Source organism: Euleptes europaea, chromosome 18, assembly GCF_029931775.1.
Source record: "Euleptes europaea isolate rEulEur1 chromosome 18, rEulEur1.hap1, whole genome shotgun sequence".
Lineage (NCBI taxonomy): Eukaryota > Metazoa > Chordata > Lepidosauria > Squamata > Sphaerodactylidae > Euleptes > Euleptes europaea.
The window spans coordinates 5826496-5842198 of record NC_079329.1 but is presented as its reverse complement, the minus strand read 5'-3'; the positions used below and the strand labels follow the sequence as shown (position 1 = coordinate 5842198).

The window sequence follows — 15703 nt, the reverse complement described above, 5'->3', positions numbered from 1 at the left end:
TGAACAGGTTCTTCTTTACACCTTCTGAAAAGTCACTAGAGCTTTGGCCAACTGAAAACAATTACAATGGTTTGGATAATCCCAGGGGGAACTAATTGTCTCTGCCAGGTTTGGCTCTGAGTATCACCACTGGTAACAAACATGGTCTTTTTTCCATTTCGGATCATAGGTCAACTCTGGTCTTCAGGAGAACACCTCGCAGAAGTGGCTTTGAGATATCAAAGGTACGTAGGGTTGCCAACCTCCAGGGACTAGCTGGCGATCTCCTGCTATTACAACTGCTCTCCAGCTGATAGAGATCAGTTCACCTGGAGGAAATGGTTGCTTTGTCAATTGGACTCTATGGCATTGAAGTCCCTTCCCCAAACCATGCCCTCCTCAGGCTCCACCTCAAAAATCTCCCGCTGGTGGCGTAGAGGGACCTGGCAACCCTAATGGTAAGGTACCAACAAGGAAATCAGACCTAAATGAAACCTGTAGGTTGGACTGGAGAAAGTTCTAAATGCTTGTGAGATGGCCAAGGTCTACTAGGGCTATGCAGTCAAATGGAAGCTAGCACAACACTGTACAAACATATGGTGTTTAATGCAGGTACTGTTTTGTTTTGTTTTGCCCCAAAGAGGAAAATTAGCAATGTTCTGAGGCTGGGGTCAGCAGTGACTTTTTAATCATTAAAGAGCCAAATTACGACAACTATCAGCAGACACCTAGTATAAGAACATCAGTTTGCATAACTGAAAGTATACTACGTAACACTAATGATAATTGGCATGCTGATCTATCAGTCATAAACTTTCTGCAGCCCAAACATTGGTTGGCATGAGTCTTTTATTCTGACATCCTACCTTCTTCTGTTGTGCCCAAATATAAGGGCTAGTATAAATACATATGCACACACATATACACATAGATACTTTGGGGAACTTGGCATCCAAAGACTATAAGCCAACAAATTACACTTTCTGCCTGGTACGGACTCTCACATAACGAAGGAGCCGTCCTTGAGTTAGCACACAGGATCACTTATCTATCCTTAGCAATTTAGTTTCTATTTCCCGCTTACAGATCAAGCGCTTTCTTAGTTACGCCTTCGGGCTACACTAATAGGCTATGCTAATTAATGGCTAGTAGACACCTAGTGTGTATTGGTTCTCTTGTCTCTTTGTTATACGAAGAGTTCTCTTGTCTCTTTGTTATATTGGTTCTCTTGTCTCTTTGTTTCCTTGTAAGGCAACATACCTTCCCCTGGATCCTAAGGTATAAAGGATCTATCCCGTCCTTTGATCTCGTGTGGGTAACTCTGCATTTTGCATCCGCGGTTAGCCCACCAGGCTTTATTGTTTAGCTAAATAAAAGATCTGCTGCTTTTCAACTTAACCTCCTCCTTGTTATCTGTTTCATTGGACTCTATAGACAATCAGGCACTTCACTCCTCTGAAACATCTTTACTCAAAGATGTCATTGTTTTTAAAAAGAGCCACGTTTGCATCTGTGCTGAGCCATATTTGGCACTACAGCAATAGGTAATAGCCCCCTATTCTGAGGAAAGGTAGTCTCCTATATGTTATGTGGCACCTAAATAATACTGTTTCCACAAAGCATGAGTCAGTGAGGAGGGGACGGAAGGGTGCAAAGGGACAGAATGACTCAGGAAATATGTGACTGGTATGAAATTTGTCCAACCAGAAAAGTTTCTAGTATATGGATTTGTTTTCTACTCCAACACACAAAGCCAGCTGGGTGAACTTGGGCAAGTTACAGCTCTGTTAGAGCTCTCTCAGCCCTACCTACCTCACAGGGTGTCTGTTGTGGGGAGGGGAAGGGAAGGTGATTGTAAGCCGGTATGAGTCTCCCTTAAGTGGTAGAGAAAGTCGGCATATGAAAACCAACTCCTCCTCCTCCTTTTCTTCTTCTTCTTCACCATCATCATCATCAGCTGTCCTGGTTAGTGAATCTGTGCTTTAATATTTTTTTTTCATGCTTTATGGTAGTGCCAGAGATTTTCCTTTTGAATTAAGAGGCAGCCTTTTTGAGAGGCAGCCTTTTTGAGTGGTGTGATGGCTACTGTAATTCATACCCAACAGATGCCGCTGGTTATGGAGCAAGTCCAGGTCCATAGTCACTCAAGCTTAATGAGTTCACCTTGTCACCCAGGAGTCTCTGAATTTTTAACTCCAAAGTACCTCATCTCAGAATAAGATTGGAACAAGGCTCTGAGGTTAGAGTGAAACGGGAAGATTTCCAGTTGTGAAAGATTCCTGGATCAAGGGATCTTTCATATGTGCTTGAGACAGACCAAACTTAAGCAGTACCTCTGGGAAGGTACAGATGAGGAAGACAGTACTTAAGTTTTAATCTTTATTGACCATACATATAACAGAAGGAGAAGCAGGAAAATACAGGAAGATTGAAAGACCAATGTCATATACCAAATTTGGGGAATTTCGAGCTGTGAGGAACCAGATGGTATGCGGAACTACAAATTTAAAAATAAATAATTTCAACTTCCCAGTGGTGTGAAGGGGCAAGCAATAGTCGGCACTGGAACTGTTGTCCTCTCCATGGCAAACTAGAAGAAGGGATGTAAATCTCTCCTCAGGAAATCAACTATGCTTAGCAAAACCCCATCCTTTCTTCTGATTTAACTAGTAGTGACGATCTCTGCCAAGAAAGTTTCCTCTCCCCATGTGGAGAGAATGGTTGTAAGCATTGTTTTTTCTTTGGTTTTTGGGCATCAACCCATTTGTTTTCAGGTAGTAAAGTTTTTAAATTGATCCACAGCACCTGATTTGCAGTTTTAATAAGCAGTATGTACAGCTGTTGCTATTTTCACTCACCCAGACAGGTACCTTCCACTACTAGGGTTTAAGGCTGTGCATATTGATAAACCCTAACTGAAAATAAGCCGAAAATAAGCACACCCCTAGTAGAGTTGAAAGGAACTGGCGGGAGATAGGGGGAGCAGGGGAACTTACAGTGGGGGGGATCATCATCCCTGCACAATGACACAACTTCTGGCACAACCTAAAATTGATGGCATCACACTAGGGTGACACTCTATTACTCAACATAAAACTTTATGGTTTCCAAAGAGTTTGGGGCTGAGTGCCAGAGTGTCACCCCTGATGCGGCACCGTTGCTTCCAGATCATGCCAGATGTTGCATGATCTTGGGGGGGAAGGGTCATGCCCCCCATTTGGTCAGCCTGTTTGTCCCTGCTGACCAGCTGAGGATGAGGGGCCAACCTCATCAATCAACTAGAGTTCTCCTGCCATAAGAGGGCAAATGGTAAACTTATCCACCACCCTTCAGTTGTAAAAAATCACATGTTCCAAGATCCCATGGATACTTAATAAAACCATTTGCCATTTCCCCTTCACATAAATTGGTCAAATATGTGTTTAGTTTGCTTTGGACATATTACTGCATTATAGCGTAGCCCAAGCTACCTATCAAAAGAGGTCTGGTGTCTTCTTAGAAACAACAAAAATAATAAATATCAAACTACGGTGGGATTCTGCAGTTATTTCTCCTTATTAGCTGCTCCCTGTTGTTCAGCTCTGGCCTCAGCAAAATAATGTAGCACTTGGGGGAAAAGATACAACCCAGTAGCCCTGCACTGGAGGCTAAGACAGAGAAGATCTCCACAGCTACCATGTATTTCCCTTTGGTGCTCAGGTAGGTCGGAACAAAAGACATCCAAACAGTACAAAACACAAGCATACTGAAGGTGATGAATTTGGCTTCGTTAAAACTGTCTGGCAACTTCCTGGCAAAGAAAGCCACAGTCAAGCTGATGAGAGACAGAAGTCCCATGTAGCCAAGGACAAGATAAAACATGAGGACAGACCCTTCATTACATTCTGCTATGATCTCTGTAGTTAATGACTGGGTGTCAAAATCTGGGAATGGGGGAGAGGTTCCTAGCCACACAAGACAAATCACTGCTTGAATGAAGGAGCAGGAAAGGACAATGGAGGTGGTCAGACTTTTCCCCACCCACTTCCTCATGCTGGACCCTGGCTTGGTGGCCATGAAAGCTACCACCACTGTGACGGTTTTGGCCAGCACACAAGACACTGCCACTGTGAAGATGATGCCAAAAGCTGATTGCCGAAAGAAACAGGTCACCTTGCTTGGTTCTCCAAGGAAAAGCAAAGAGCAGAGGAAGCAGAGCGAGAGAGAGACCAGGAGAGCGTAGGTGATATCTCTGTTGTTGGCCTTGACTATGGGAGTGTCTTTGTACTTAATAAATGTTGCAAGAACCAAAGCTGTGATTAGGAAAAAGGACATGGCAACAGAAGCCAAACTAACCCCTAATGTTTCTTCATAAGACAGAAAATGGATTGACTTGGGCAGACATCGATCTTGGTCCTTGTTTGGATATTCATCTTTTGGACAACTGATACAGTCATCCATGTCTGTAAAAAGAGGAAAAGGAGTTACTCTAAATAATTAAGGACTGATCCCCAAAACTGTAGTGGGTGAGAAAGCAAGACTTCCTCGGTTGCCATGTGAGGTTTCTTAAGCTGATCTAGGGAGGGAAAGCGGCGTGGTGTGGCCCGATCTCGTCGGATAGTGGAATATCATCCAGGGGATCACTTGGATGGAAGGCCATCTGCAGAAGAAGGCAATGGCAAACCATCACTGTTTCTCACTTGCCTAGAAATCAAGAATCAATTGGTTTCCTATGACTGATAGTTTCCTATGTTTGATATTAGGCTGTGCAATTTTTTGTTAAATTTCAGGTTTGGGTTTATTGGGCCCAATTTTTGTTGGGAAACCTGAAATAAGCTAAATACCCATATGGGCTTTCGGCTTATTTCTGGGTTTCCTAAAAAATTCGAACCTGGGGGGGGGTCATTTTTTGAGGTAGAGCCCCCAAATTCACAGTGTAGCTTGAAGGACCTGTTCTTGCACTAACACCAAAGTTTGGTGAAGATTGGGTAAGAGGGTCCAATTTTATGGGGTTCGGAATGGGTTGACCCCCTCCTCCATAGACAACCATTGCAAAGTTTGCAATGATTGTAGATGGAGGAGGAGTTTGCAATGATTGCAAAGTTTGTTTGTTTTATAAAGTTTTTATTGTGTTTTAGGGAATACAGAAGGGAAAGAAGGGGAAGGGGGAAATTTACGTCAGCTTGCAGCAAACGATACTGTCTCAATCATTGATATACATACATAGATTATACTTATTACATAGTACCTAGATTATACCTATTATTGTACTTAGATTATACTTATTATTGTACTTATTACTGCTAATTCAGAATGCTAGTTTCTATTCTATTTTTGCTCGATAAAAAAGTAACCGGGTATATTTTTATGCATATTAAACAGCCGGTAGTATTACTAAGATAGTATTAAAGATAAACCATGGTCAATTTCTCTAAGGATAATCATCGTTAAGGTATTTATACACATCAAGAACTTTTACTCACATGAAAAAGAGAAAGATTATTTTAGAGTTAAATATTTAAAGATATATAAATATACCATGGTAGCCATTTCTCATTAAATTGCTCGCCATTTTGCGTGTCGTCTAAGTTCATAAAGTAAGTCATCTTAGCCATATTTGCATATTCCAGCATCTTTTCTTTCCATTCATCTATTTCTGGTAGAGCCGTTTGTTTCTATCTCCTTGCAAGAACTACTCTTGCAGCCGTTGTGGCATATTTAAGCAAGCCTTTATGTTTTACTGGTAAATCTGAGGTACTATGCTCAATGGAAAATTTTTTGGTTCCAGGCTGAGTGATTGCAAAGTTTGCAATGATTGTATATGGAGGAGGTCGACCACTTCCAAACCCCATGAAATCGGATCCCCTAACCCAATCTTCACCAAACTTTGGGATTTGTGCAAGAACAGTCCTTTCAAGCTATGCTGTGAATTTGGGGGCTCTACCTCAAAAATGACCCCCCCAGGACCCGAAAAAAGCCAAATAATTATTCAGCTTTTTCGGAATTGCCTATTCGGCTTCAGCTTTCTCCCCAGGTTTGTGCATTTGGTAAACCCTGAACTGGAAATTTACCGAAATGGCTAATTTCAGGTTTATTTTCAGTTTAGGTTTATCGATACGCACATACCTAGTTTGATAAACTGCAGATGCTGTCAAAAGAACTTAGTGGGTATGAAGGAGCAATCTAGTCCTGGTCCATCTAATAGTTAGCCCAGTCCTTCACAGGTGCATACTGTAGTGACCTCCTTGGGCCATTGTAGTCAGCTGAATGCAAGAGGAGGTAATCTCCAGTAGCAGAATGGATCTGCAAGATCCAACCCATGGTGAAACTGTCACCTTGAAGACTGATCAGGACTTGGGAATCATAGAGTTGGAAGGATCCACCAGGGTCATCTAGTTCAACCCCTGCACAATGCAGGAAATTAACAACTACCTCCCCCCACATCCCCAGTGACCCCAACCCTCCCCCTGCCATGCAGGATCCCACAATCAAAGCACTCCCGACAGATGGCCATCTAGCCTCTGCTTAAAGACCTCCAAAAACGGGGACTCCACCACCCTCTGAGGCAGTGCATTCCACCATCGAACATCCCTCACCAACAGAAAGTTCTTCCTAATGTTGAGGTGGAATTGCTTTTCTATTAATTTAAATCCATTACTCCATGTCCTAGTCTCTGGAGCAACAAAGAACAAGCTAGTTCCCTCATCAACATGACATCCCTTCAAATATTTAATCATGGCTATCATGTCTCCCCTCAACCTTCTTTAAACTAAACAAACCCAACTCCCTAAGTCTCTCCTCATAGGGCATAGGGAGAGCCCTGAATAATAGGGCCCAGTACTCAGTAAGAGCCTTGCTGTCCAAAGACTCTTTTGCTAAATGTGGTAGGCCGCTGTCTTAAGACTGGGTACATACACTGTTCAATACATTACCAGTTGATGAACAATAATTGTAAATATCCCTGTCTTTCAGGCTCATGCTAGGTCACCTACTCTTCTCCCTTGAAATCTTCCCTTCAGGGCACCTCAAACAATCATAACAACAGAATTTGTCTCCTTCCCTTTTCTGCTTCTGAGAGCCCGGGTGGCAATGTGCATTACACTCAGAAAGAGGTGGAACCTATTAAAAAAAATTGAAAGCATTTCAAGATGTGAAGAAGAAGACATGATTGTATTATTAATCAATTTGTGTGCAAAGAAAAAAGCGAATAGTTCCAATGCCCTAATACTAATCAACAAGTATTTTCTAAAACATGACACCATACAAAAACAAGCTAGATACAATTTTCAAAAAATATATTTATAGTTTGAAAGGAAACTGGGAATCTGATAAAAGAAATGCTCATTCCAGTGCCTTCTACCATGAAAGTGGTATATAATGGGTTGCCAGTTTTGACCCTCCAAGAAATGTTGTCTGATTCCCTGATATATCGGTCTTTTATGCATGGGTACTGTGACTCACGTTCACCCCCAGACTGACTTGGTTGTTTTTTGGAGTTATGCATGAGTTTTCCATCCCTCAGAGATGACCTTGCACCCAGCCCTCGTAAATTTCGGGTCTTCCCGATGCTGTTAAAACCCGGTTCTTCGATCTCCCCTGAGATCATCCTGGGTTAATCTCCATGCATAATCCAAAGCGACAGACAGGGGAGCTGGGGGTGGGGGTGGACATTTTCTCACAGTAAGAACTACAGCTAATTACAAAGCAGTGTTTCAAGGGGCAGGGTCTCAAATGCTAAAACGAATTCCTGATTTTTGTCTCCCACCCAGAGTTCTTTATGAGAAGACATTTGCCTCACATAATAATGGGTTTTAAAAAAAGCTTGGGTTTGTCCTATCTCCCCACCCGCCCTCACAACATTCCTTTTAATGTTTGGGGTAATTGTTTTTTAAAAGGCACTAGGATTTTCGGTGGGGGGAGAGAGGAACTGGACGTTTTTCTCACAGTAAGCACTGCAGCTAATTACAAAGCAGCATTTTTAAGGAGCGGGGACTCAGACACTTCTGGATTTGAGCTCGTGATTTTGTTGGTGCATAGCAGTTTTGGGATTTGCAACAGAAAAGTGGGTTGAATGAGCATCGAACCCCAAGTAAAACTCCCAGGCACAAAAGACCATCAACTACATTCTAATCGAGGCATGGAAAATATTTCACAGTATTTCAGAGCTATATATAATACTTTTTCTACAATTACGAGTGATAGACACGCTTGGTACTTCTGTTACTTTTTCAGTGTGTTACCACCTTGTGAGCCATAAGGGTCAGGTTATGCAGCAAAGGATGATTTGGCATATAAAGCCATCTCTGGAATGTCCACACAAATCCACACCTGTTCAAAGCCAGTTTGCCATGCAATTAAATCATCATGAATGATCAATTCCTTTCCTTCAAGATCTGTGGGGTCCACCCTTCCAACTTTCACTCTAAAGAAGGACTTGTTTGGGAAGGTGACCAGGTTTGTGATATCAAATCCTCCCTCCACTTCCTGACGATTGTTAAAAGACACTTTTTCTCCTGCTGAGTTGTTAAATGCATTGCCTTGAAGAAACTGGTGGAGCTGGTTGAAAGAGAATATCAATCATCAATCTTTATTAAAAACAGTCATAGACCAGCACAGCTCTTCACAATTTATCACTGAAACCCTTAGTTTTACACTCTACCCACAGTTTTATACAAATAGTAACAAGTTATTTGCACAATTTTCAAACTATATATACTACCCATTAAAATTATTGGCATACCGATGTTCTCAGCAGCATCTGACGGATTCTACAAAACTTTGCCGTTCCTACTGTAACCTGTGGATTTTCATCTATAAGCAACATTTTAGTATACTCTGGACCTGAATGGCTGGGATGTCGACTTAGCCAGGGGGAGATACACTTAGTTTCAGTTCAGATACCTTTATTGGCATAAGAGATGCACTTAGAACGAACCTCTTGGTATAGTGGACAGCACAGTAGAAAGTGCACAGTAGAATTTCCCTTAAAGCTCAGGGACATACCCTGTCCTCCAGGGGAACCTTTTCTATATTTACCATCTAAAACCGCCAAGGGAAGAGCTTGGACTCTAGCAAGGGTGAATGCTTTCCTGTATTTGAAGATCTCTAATTGGGAGAGGTAGGCAACAGGAGAGGCTACATCTCGAGTGTTCTGCTGATAGAAAAGTCAGTGCCTTCTCTAGATCTTTTTGGCATTCCATATCCAGTATCCTTTGTTTTATAATGTGCCTCACCTGATCATATCCCATTTTTAAGGCCAATTGAGGGGAAAAGCCCATTTCAGCCAACTTGCCTCTGACTGCCTTCAGCTATGTAGACATTGAAACAGAATATAAAAATTGATAGACCCGTTATTTGCGGACAGGGATTGGTTACATTATTTTAGTTTTAGGGTAGTTAATTTGAAGATGCAGGGTTTGACAGTATTCGGAGAATCTGTTTAGTGCTTGCCTCAGACCTACCGGGGTTCTAGAGGAATCAAAATAAGATACCCAGATCTTCTGGAATTCTTCTGGAAGAATTCTAGTGACTCTTGTCTTCTCATAATGTGCCCCAAGTATGATAACCTCAGTTTAGTGATTTTAACTTCTAGGTACAGTTCAGGTTTGATATGATCTAGAACCCACTGATTTGTGTTGTTGTTTTTTGGCAAGTGAAAATGTATACCTCACCGTTATTTGTGTGTGTGGAGGCGTGCTATGGGTCAGAAGCTGAACATATGCTCTGCATGCAATCCCCAGGCTTAGGTACCCAGTAGTAGGAACTGAGAAAGACCACTGCCTGAAATCCTAGAGAGCTGCTACCAGTCAGGAGGGACAAGACTAATACTGAGAGACCAATAGTTTGATTCAGTATTAGACAGTCTTTGGTGGTTCATGTCAGGTTTGATATCTAGAAGGAAATGTGAACCCACCAAACATTGTCCCTTCAGCATTTGCCAAAGGGACCTTTGACTCTTGAAAGCTTATACCCTAGAAGTCTTGTTAGGCTCTAAGGTACTACTGGATTCTTCTACTTTAGACCAACACTGCTGCCGTCCTGAAAGATCTCACATGCTGCTCAAGGAGAAACATATTAGATATTGTCTCACTTTGGTCTAATCCGTTCATTGAAATAAAAGTACACAATAGTGAAGACATTACCTGCCAAGGTTGAAGATCGAGAAATCTGGCTCTTCTGCCACTCCTCCATGCTCTAGCATTGGATCTAGATGAATACATGGTATGCAAAGCATGTGCTATGGCTTGGACAGCATTGTAGATGCTATAGCTGTGGCCACTCATGGGCATTTCAAAAACTGGCCCAGGGAGGCTCTCCAGCATCTCTTCCCCGGTACAAGCACCAGGGACATTTGCGGAATCCTTGCTGTCCACAACCGTACAGTCAAATGCTACCTCCCAGAAGTACGTCAAAAACTCATTTTCTTCTTCCCCATAAAGATTTATGCCTTGAAGAAATTTATGGAAACCTGGTAGCTCATGCGAATGAATTGCGAAAGAGATTGCCCCATGGAAGAACCGGAAATCCCCAGCCAACATTTGGACACCTGTTAGGACAAAATCAGTCTGGGCTGTCAAAATCCATACTTTGCTAAATGTATGCTCAGCTGCGAGAGGTGACAAAAACAAGTAAGCATTCAATATTATAATTGTCATTGGATCGCCATAAATGATAAACGTACTGACTCTTTCGTTGAGGAAATGATGATCTAGGTTTTGGACTTGGCCAGTAAAATCATCGTAATCATCCCATTGTACTTTCTGCAGGATCCTTTCGGTGAAGGCCAAACAGATTCCGTTTTGAGAAAGCAATGGCTCTATCGTCCGTAAGAAAAGTTCCCCGTTGTTGTCATCTGAGACAAGAAGCCCCACCCACGTCCATCCAAAATGGAGTAGCAACTGAAGAATGCCAGTGTAGAGCTTGTCTTCTTTTGGGACCATGTGGTAAAAGGAGAACTCTTTCGCATCACTCTCCTCTGAGGCAAATGATCCGTAGATGAACTAAGACAGAATGTACAGATATTCAAGAAATTAGGAAGATTTTTGTGTATGCTTCTGCGTACTTGGTGGTTTATTCTACATTTGCTGAATGAATGGATTTAAATTGTGGGCAGAGAGATACCAGCTGGATATTAGGATTTTTTTGTTTTTACCATAAGAGTTGTTCAACAGTGGAATCAGCTACCTAGGGTGGTGGTGACCATCTCCTCACTGACAAACACTTGTCAGGGATGCTCTAGGCTGATCCTGCATTGAGCAGGGGGCTGGTCTAGATGGCCCCTTCTAACTCTATGATTCTATTCTATGATTCTAATATTTAGATTCAAGGGAGAGTGTGTTTGGTAATTAATGAATAAAAACTCCACCTGAATAGATCTCTCCCTTAATGTAGGAATGGTAAATAAGCAGAAGAGGGAAATTAGCTACAGTTGGAACCAGCATGGGTCACATAAGGCAATGTGAGGGGAAGACACATGAGAGAGTGGCTCCCCACATATGTGTCAGACAGGGATGCCATTCAACCAGAACCATTTTCAGATGTTTTCACAGCAAAGAAACATCCCAATTGGCATTTTGGTTCACAGAACTTCCAACAATCTGCCACAGATGGCCCTACTTGGATGGCCCAGGCAAGCCTGATTTCATCAAATCTTGGAAGCTAAGCAGAGTCAGTTGTGGTTTAGTATTTGGATGGGAGAACACCAAGGAAGTTCAGGGTTGCTCCGTAGAGGCAGTCAGTGGCAAATCACCTCTGAACATCTCTTTCCTTGAAAGTGCTATGGCGTCATCATAAGCCAGTTGTGGCTTGATGGAACTTGCCACCTTTGCAACGCCGGCTATACTGCTTATAGAAAAGGGACAAATCTTTGACTGACAGACAATGTTGCAAAGTCTGGGGTGTGACAGAAACTGAATTAGAATCTTCCCTCCAATCCCTCTGCTTACTAGACTCAAAGGAGATAAGCTAACAGGTAAGGTGTAATACCCAGAAATAAAATAAACAACCACACACATACTCAACATAATTTGTGTATTCATTTATGTTTAAAGGTTGACCTTCCCTATCACCTCTACACAACAGAGGATGCTGGAAAAGTAGTTAAAATTCACCCCTCTACAGGATAAATGTTGAAATCTCTCTAAAATGGTGAAACTTTCTCTTACCTGCCTAAAGTTTACCAGGGATGATACTTGAGGTGAGAGGTACTCTATCTTAAGAAATCCATTTTTATTAGGTGGTGGCAAAGGTGCTACAGGTGAAAACGTTTTCCCGTTTAAAATTAAAGGAAGTGCAGAATTATGAGAGGAATTATTATTAAAGGAAGTGCAGAATAATCCTGCCCACTCCCTTCACCATTGTGACTGATCTCTCTTTGGTTAGCCACTGTGAGAATCTGAATGGTAGACTAGATAGACCACTTGCTTGATCCAGCAGGGCTCTTATTATCTTCTCTTTGGTCTTTCACAATCAGAGATGGCTTGAGTTTTGGTCAAGTCACATCTCTCCCTCTTCACGTAGCGCAAAATCTTCCCCAGAATAACAAGACAGAATTACATGTGTGGTCTTAAAATAAAAACCCCATTCCTCTGGGTCTGCATCTCACCTGTGGAACCTTGAAGATCTCCAAGAGGTTTGCCATATGGAAGGAGTTCTCAGAGTCAAGAGCCCCAATGACACCTATGAGGTTTTTTTGGGCGCCACATTTATAGTTCGGGACGAAATGGTGGGATTTGAACAGCAGCTCCAGAGTACTAAAATAAGTCATCTGGTCAATGTTGTAGTTGTCACAGATGTGGAACCCCAGAGTCTCATTGGGCAAGATGCGGGGATTGTCATTGATCTCTTTTACAGTGAATGCCAGGGCGAGCATATGCTGGTAGAACTTTGGGATTTTGCTGTAAATAGATTTTAAAGCTCATTTAGAGGATAGTCGAGCAATTCACCATGTTGTTTTTTTATACTAAGAGTGCATCCCAGAACTTTAAGGGCGGAAGCCCTTAGCAGACCAGAAAGGTGCTGTGCTGGCGTAAGGGCCCTCTGTACCAACGTCTGGGCTACTTAAGCAGGTGCAGAGGCCCGGACGCCAGTCTCCAAGCGCTACCATAGCTGCACCTCCCCTGGATGCTGACGGGACCTTCCACTGGCATCCCACTGATGAAAAGGCCCACACTGGTGTTCTGGGGGGCGTTCCGGCACCCTGGGAGGTGTTTTCAGGGTAGGCTGGGGTGGGGGAAGCAGCTGTTAGGCAGCCTCCTGTCCCCTTTCAACCCGGGTACATTGGCGGCGAGCAAAGTGAGGCTGTGCCTGCTTTTTAGCCCCATTTAAAATTTTAAAAGCCTTTAAAAGGCTTTTTTTTTTAGTTTTCGGGCATTGGAGAAATGGGTTAGGAGGTGCCGCAGCAGCTCCTCCTCCCTGCCGTCCCCACACACTGAAAGCTCAGGAATGCACTGTAAGGGACTACTTCAGCTCTGGTTTACTTCAGGGTAAAGCTTTTTTAAAAAGAATTATTGAATGACACTTTGGCTCTTAACGTTCTTCAGCTTTCGCACGCTTACCCCTCTGCCTTGAACTGGCATCCAGCCAAGCAGTCTCTGCTCTAAGGCAAGCAAATCCCAGTGCCAGTTCTTACCCCTTAAGCGCTACAGACGAGTTAACTGTTTTTGCCTTATTTATTTTATTTTATTTATTTAATTAAAAACATTTCTACGCTGCCTCTCTGCCCGCTCGGGACCCTACGGTGAAGAACACAACTTTTTTTCCAAACATTTGAGCAATTAAAGGACTACATTTAACATTATAAAAGAATTCCGTTCAAAAGCACATAAACAGACAACTGCAAAAGGAGCGCCGATAACTGTTATTGGGAGTATGCCAAATAAATTTTTAAAAAGGAATTCGCTGGGTAGCAAAAGACACCGATAGACAGACAATTACAGGACAGGGAGGGAGAGGATGTTCTCGCTTGGTTTCATTGTCTTCAGCTTTTGTTTTTTCTCTCTCCCAAAAGGCATCAAATTGAAAGCTTAACAAAGGAAAATACAGACACTGCTCCCTAATTTTGCTAGGCTAGACTAGGTTATGCTAAGAGCACCACCACCAGTAGCAAGTCAGGAAATCCTGTGTTCAGTTTCTCCTTGCGCTTTCTGCATTTCATGGCCCTGTGACTTTGTGTTAATTCTCCCCTCCCCCATACTTCCTTCATCCAAAGTCTACCTAGCGAGGAGCTACTCCCTTGCATCTGATGATGCCGTCTCTAGTCCCCGAAAAGCTTATTTCTGGAATAAAGTTTTGGTAGCCTTTAAGTTGTCACTGGACTGCTGTTTCTTTTGTCTGGACAGACTAACATGGCTGCCCCTCTGGAAGCAGTCGGCTACGTTCTTTGACCATACTGGCATAATTACAAACAGTTATTAGGGCTTGTGGTGGGGCCATGCTGAAATTATGGGGGGGGGAAGGCAAACACCTTACTCTGAAATCTCAGCTTCGTCCCATGATGGAGGAGTCGTAAATGTTAACAAATGATAGTGGCATAGGACCTGGGAGCCCATCCCACCAACGAGAAAGTCCCCTGGGCGATACCACTGAGGCCAAACAGGCAAAGGATTGAACGGAGGGTGCCTCGTGCTATCGATTTGATCCAGGAGCATCAGCAGCCACACAAACACCACCATCCTCCATGCAGAGCTCCTATACCTATCTATAGCATCACCCTGATACTTTGGGTGTCATCTGACTATTTCTGAAAGGGAAGAAGAAGAGTTGGTTTTTATATGCCGATTTTCTCTACCTTTTAAGGAGAATCAAACCAGCTTACAATCGCCTTCCTCTCCTCTCCTCACAACAGAGACCTTGTGAAGCAGGTGGGGCTGAGAGAGCTCAAACAGAACTTAGTCCAAGGTCACCCAGCTGGCTTCATGTGGAGGAGTGGGGAATCAAACCCAGTTCTCCAGATTAGAGTCCACCGCTCTTAACCACTACACCACTTTGGCTCTCCAAAGAAACATAACAGTCTTCTCTTTGATTCAATGCATGCCTTGTTTGAGTTTGCAAATTCACTCAGGACCAATCTGTCTCGCCAAACTGAGATCTGGAACATCGAAGAGACAGAGCCCTACCTATTCCTGTCTCCCAGCTCCCTTTAGCAATGGATGTGTTTTTAATAACTGCTCACCAATTTTTTTGTTGATGGGTTTCTAGCATCTTCTGAGAAGCCACTGGAGATTTGGCCCCGTCAACAAAATTACAATGATTTGGGCAATTCCAGAGGGAGTTAATTACCTCTGCCAAGTTTGGCTCCTTGTGACACTACTGGTACAAAACATGGTCATTTATTTACGTCACCTCTGCTCCCAAGTGGGACATCAAGCAGAAAGGGCTTTGAGATGTCCATGATGAGGAACACCAGTGAGAAAATTAGACCCAAATGAAACTGTTAGGTTGGATGGGATTTGATGAAGTTCTGAAGGCTTGAGAGATGGCCACAGCCAATTAAGGCTGTATATTCCAACAGAAGCTCAACAAAGCATTATCCAAACAGGCTGTGGGTGCGAATGTAGTTATTGTGACAGTTACGCAGGAACATTCACTATATTCTGAGGCAGGGCTCAGCGGAGATTTATATTTAAGGAGCCAAAATGCACCAACATTTACAGCAAGAGATCAAGAATAAAATCGATTAAGAATGCTGGTTTGAGAACTGAAATTATACAACTTCACTTTACGTCTCAGTTAGAAATTCATAATG

At 42.8% G+C, this 15703-nt stretch overlaps 1 protein-coding gene across 1 annotated transcript; it reads right to left on the bottom strand.

Moving 5' to 3' along the window:
- Positions 1 to 3504: 3504 nt before the first annotated feature.
- On the bottom strand, positions 3505 to 14630 carry LOC130490244 (vomeronasal type-2 receptor 26-like). The gene is made up of 6 exons (XM_056864068.1): positions 14428 to 14630; positions 12563 to 12854; positions 10101 to 10958; positions 8287 to 8514; positions 6951 to 7077; positions 3505 to 4421 (listed from the first exon to the last, which is right to left on the bottom strand). The coding sequence occupies exons 1-6, from the start codon at positions 14628 to 14630 to the stop codon at positions 3505 to 3507; spliced, it is 2625 nt and encodes an 874-aa protein (XP_056720046.1).
- Between the last annotated feature and the right edge of the window lie 1073 nt (positions 14631 to 15703).

Excerpts from the sequence above, each read along its gene's own strand:
- LOC130490244 (XM_056864068.1), bottom strand. The coding sequence starts at position 14,630 with ATGGTGGTGTTTGTGTGGCTGCTGATGCTCCTGGATCAAATCGATAGC. Across the intron at positions 12,855-14,427 it reads GACGAAGCTGAGATTTCAGA|CAAAATCCCAAAGTTCTACC; the intron begins GTAAGGTGTTTG and ends ATCTATTTACAG. Across the intron at positions 4,422-6,950 it reads GAAGATTTCAAGGGAGAAGA|ACATGGATGACTGTATCAGT; the intron begins GTAGGTGACCTA and ends CTCTTTTTACAG.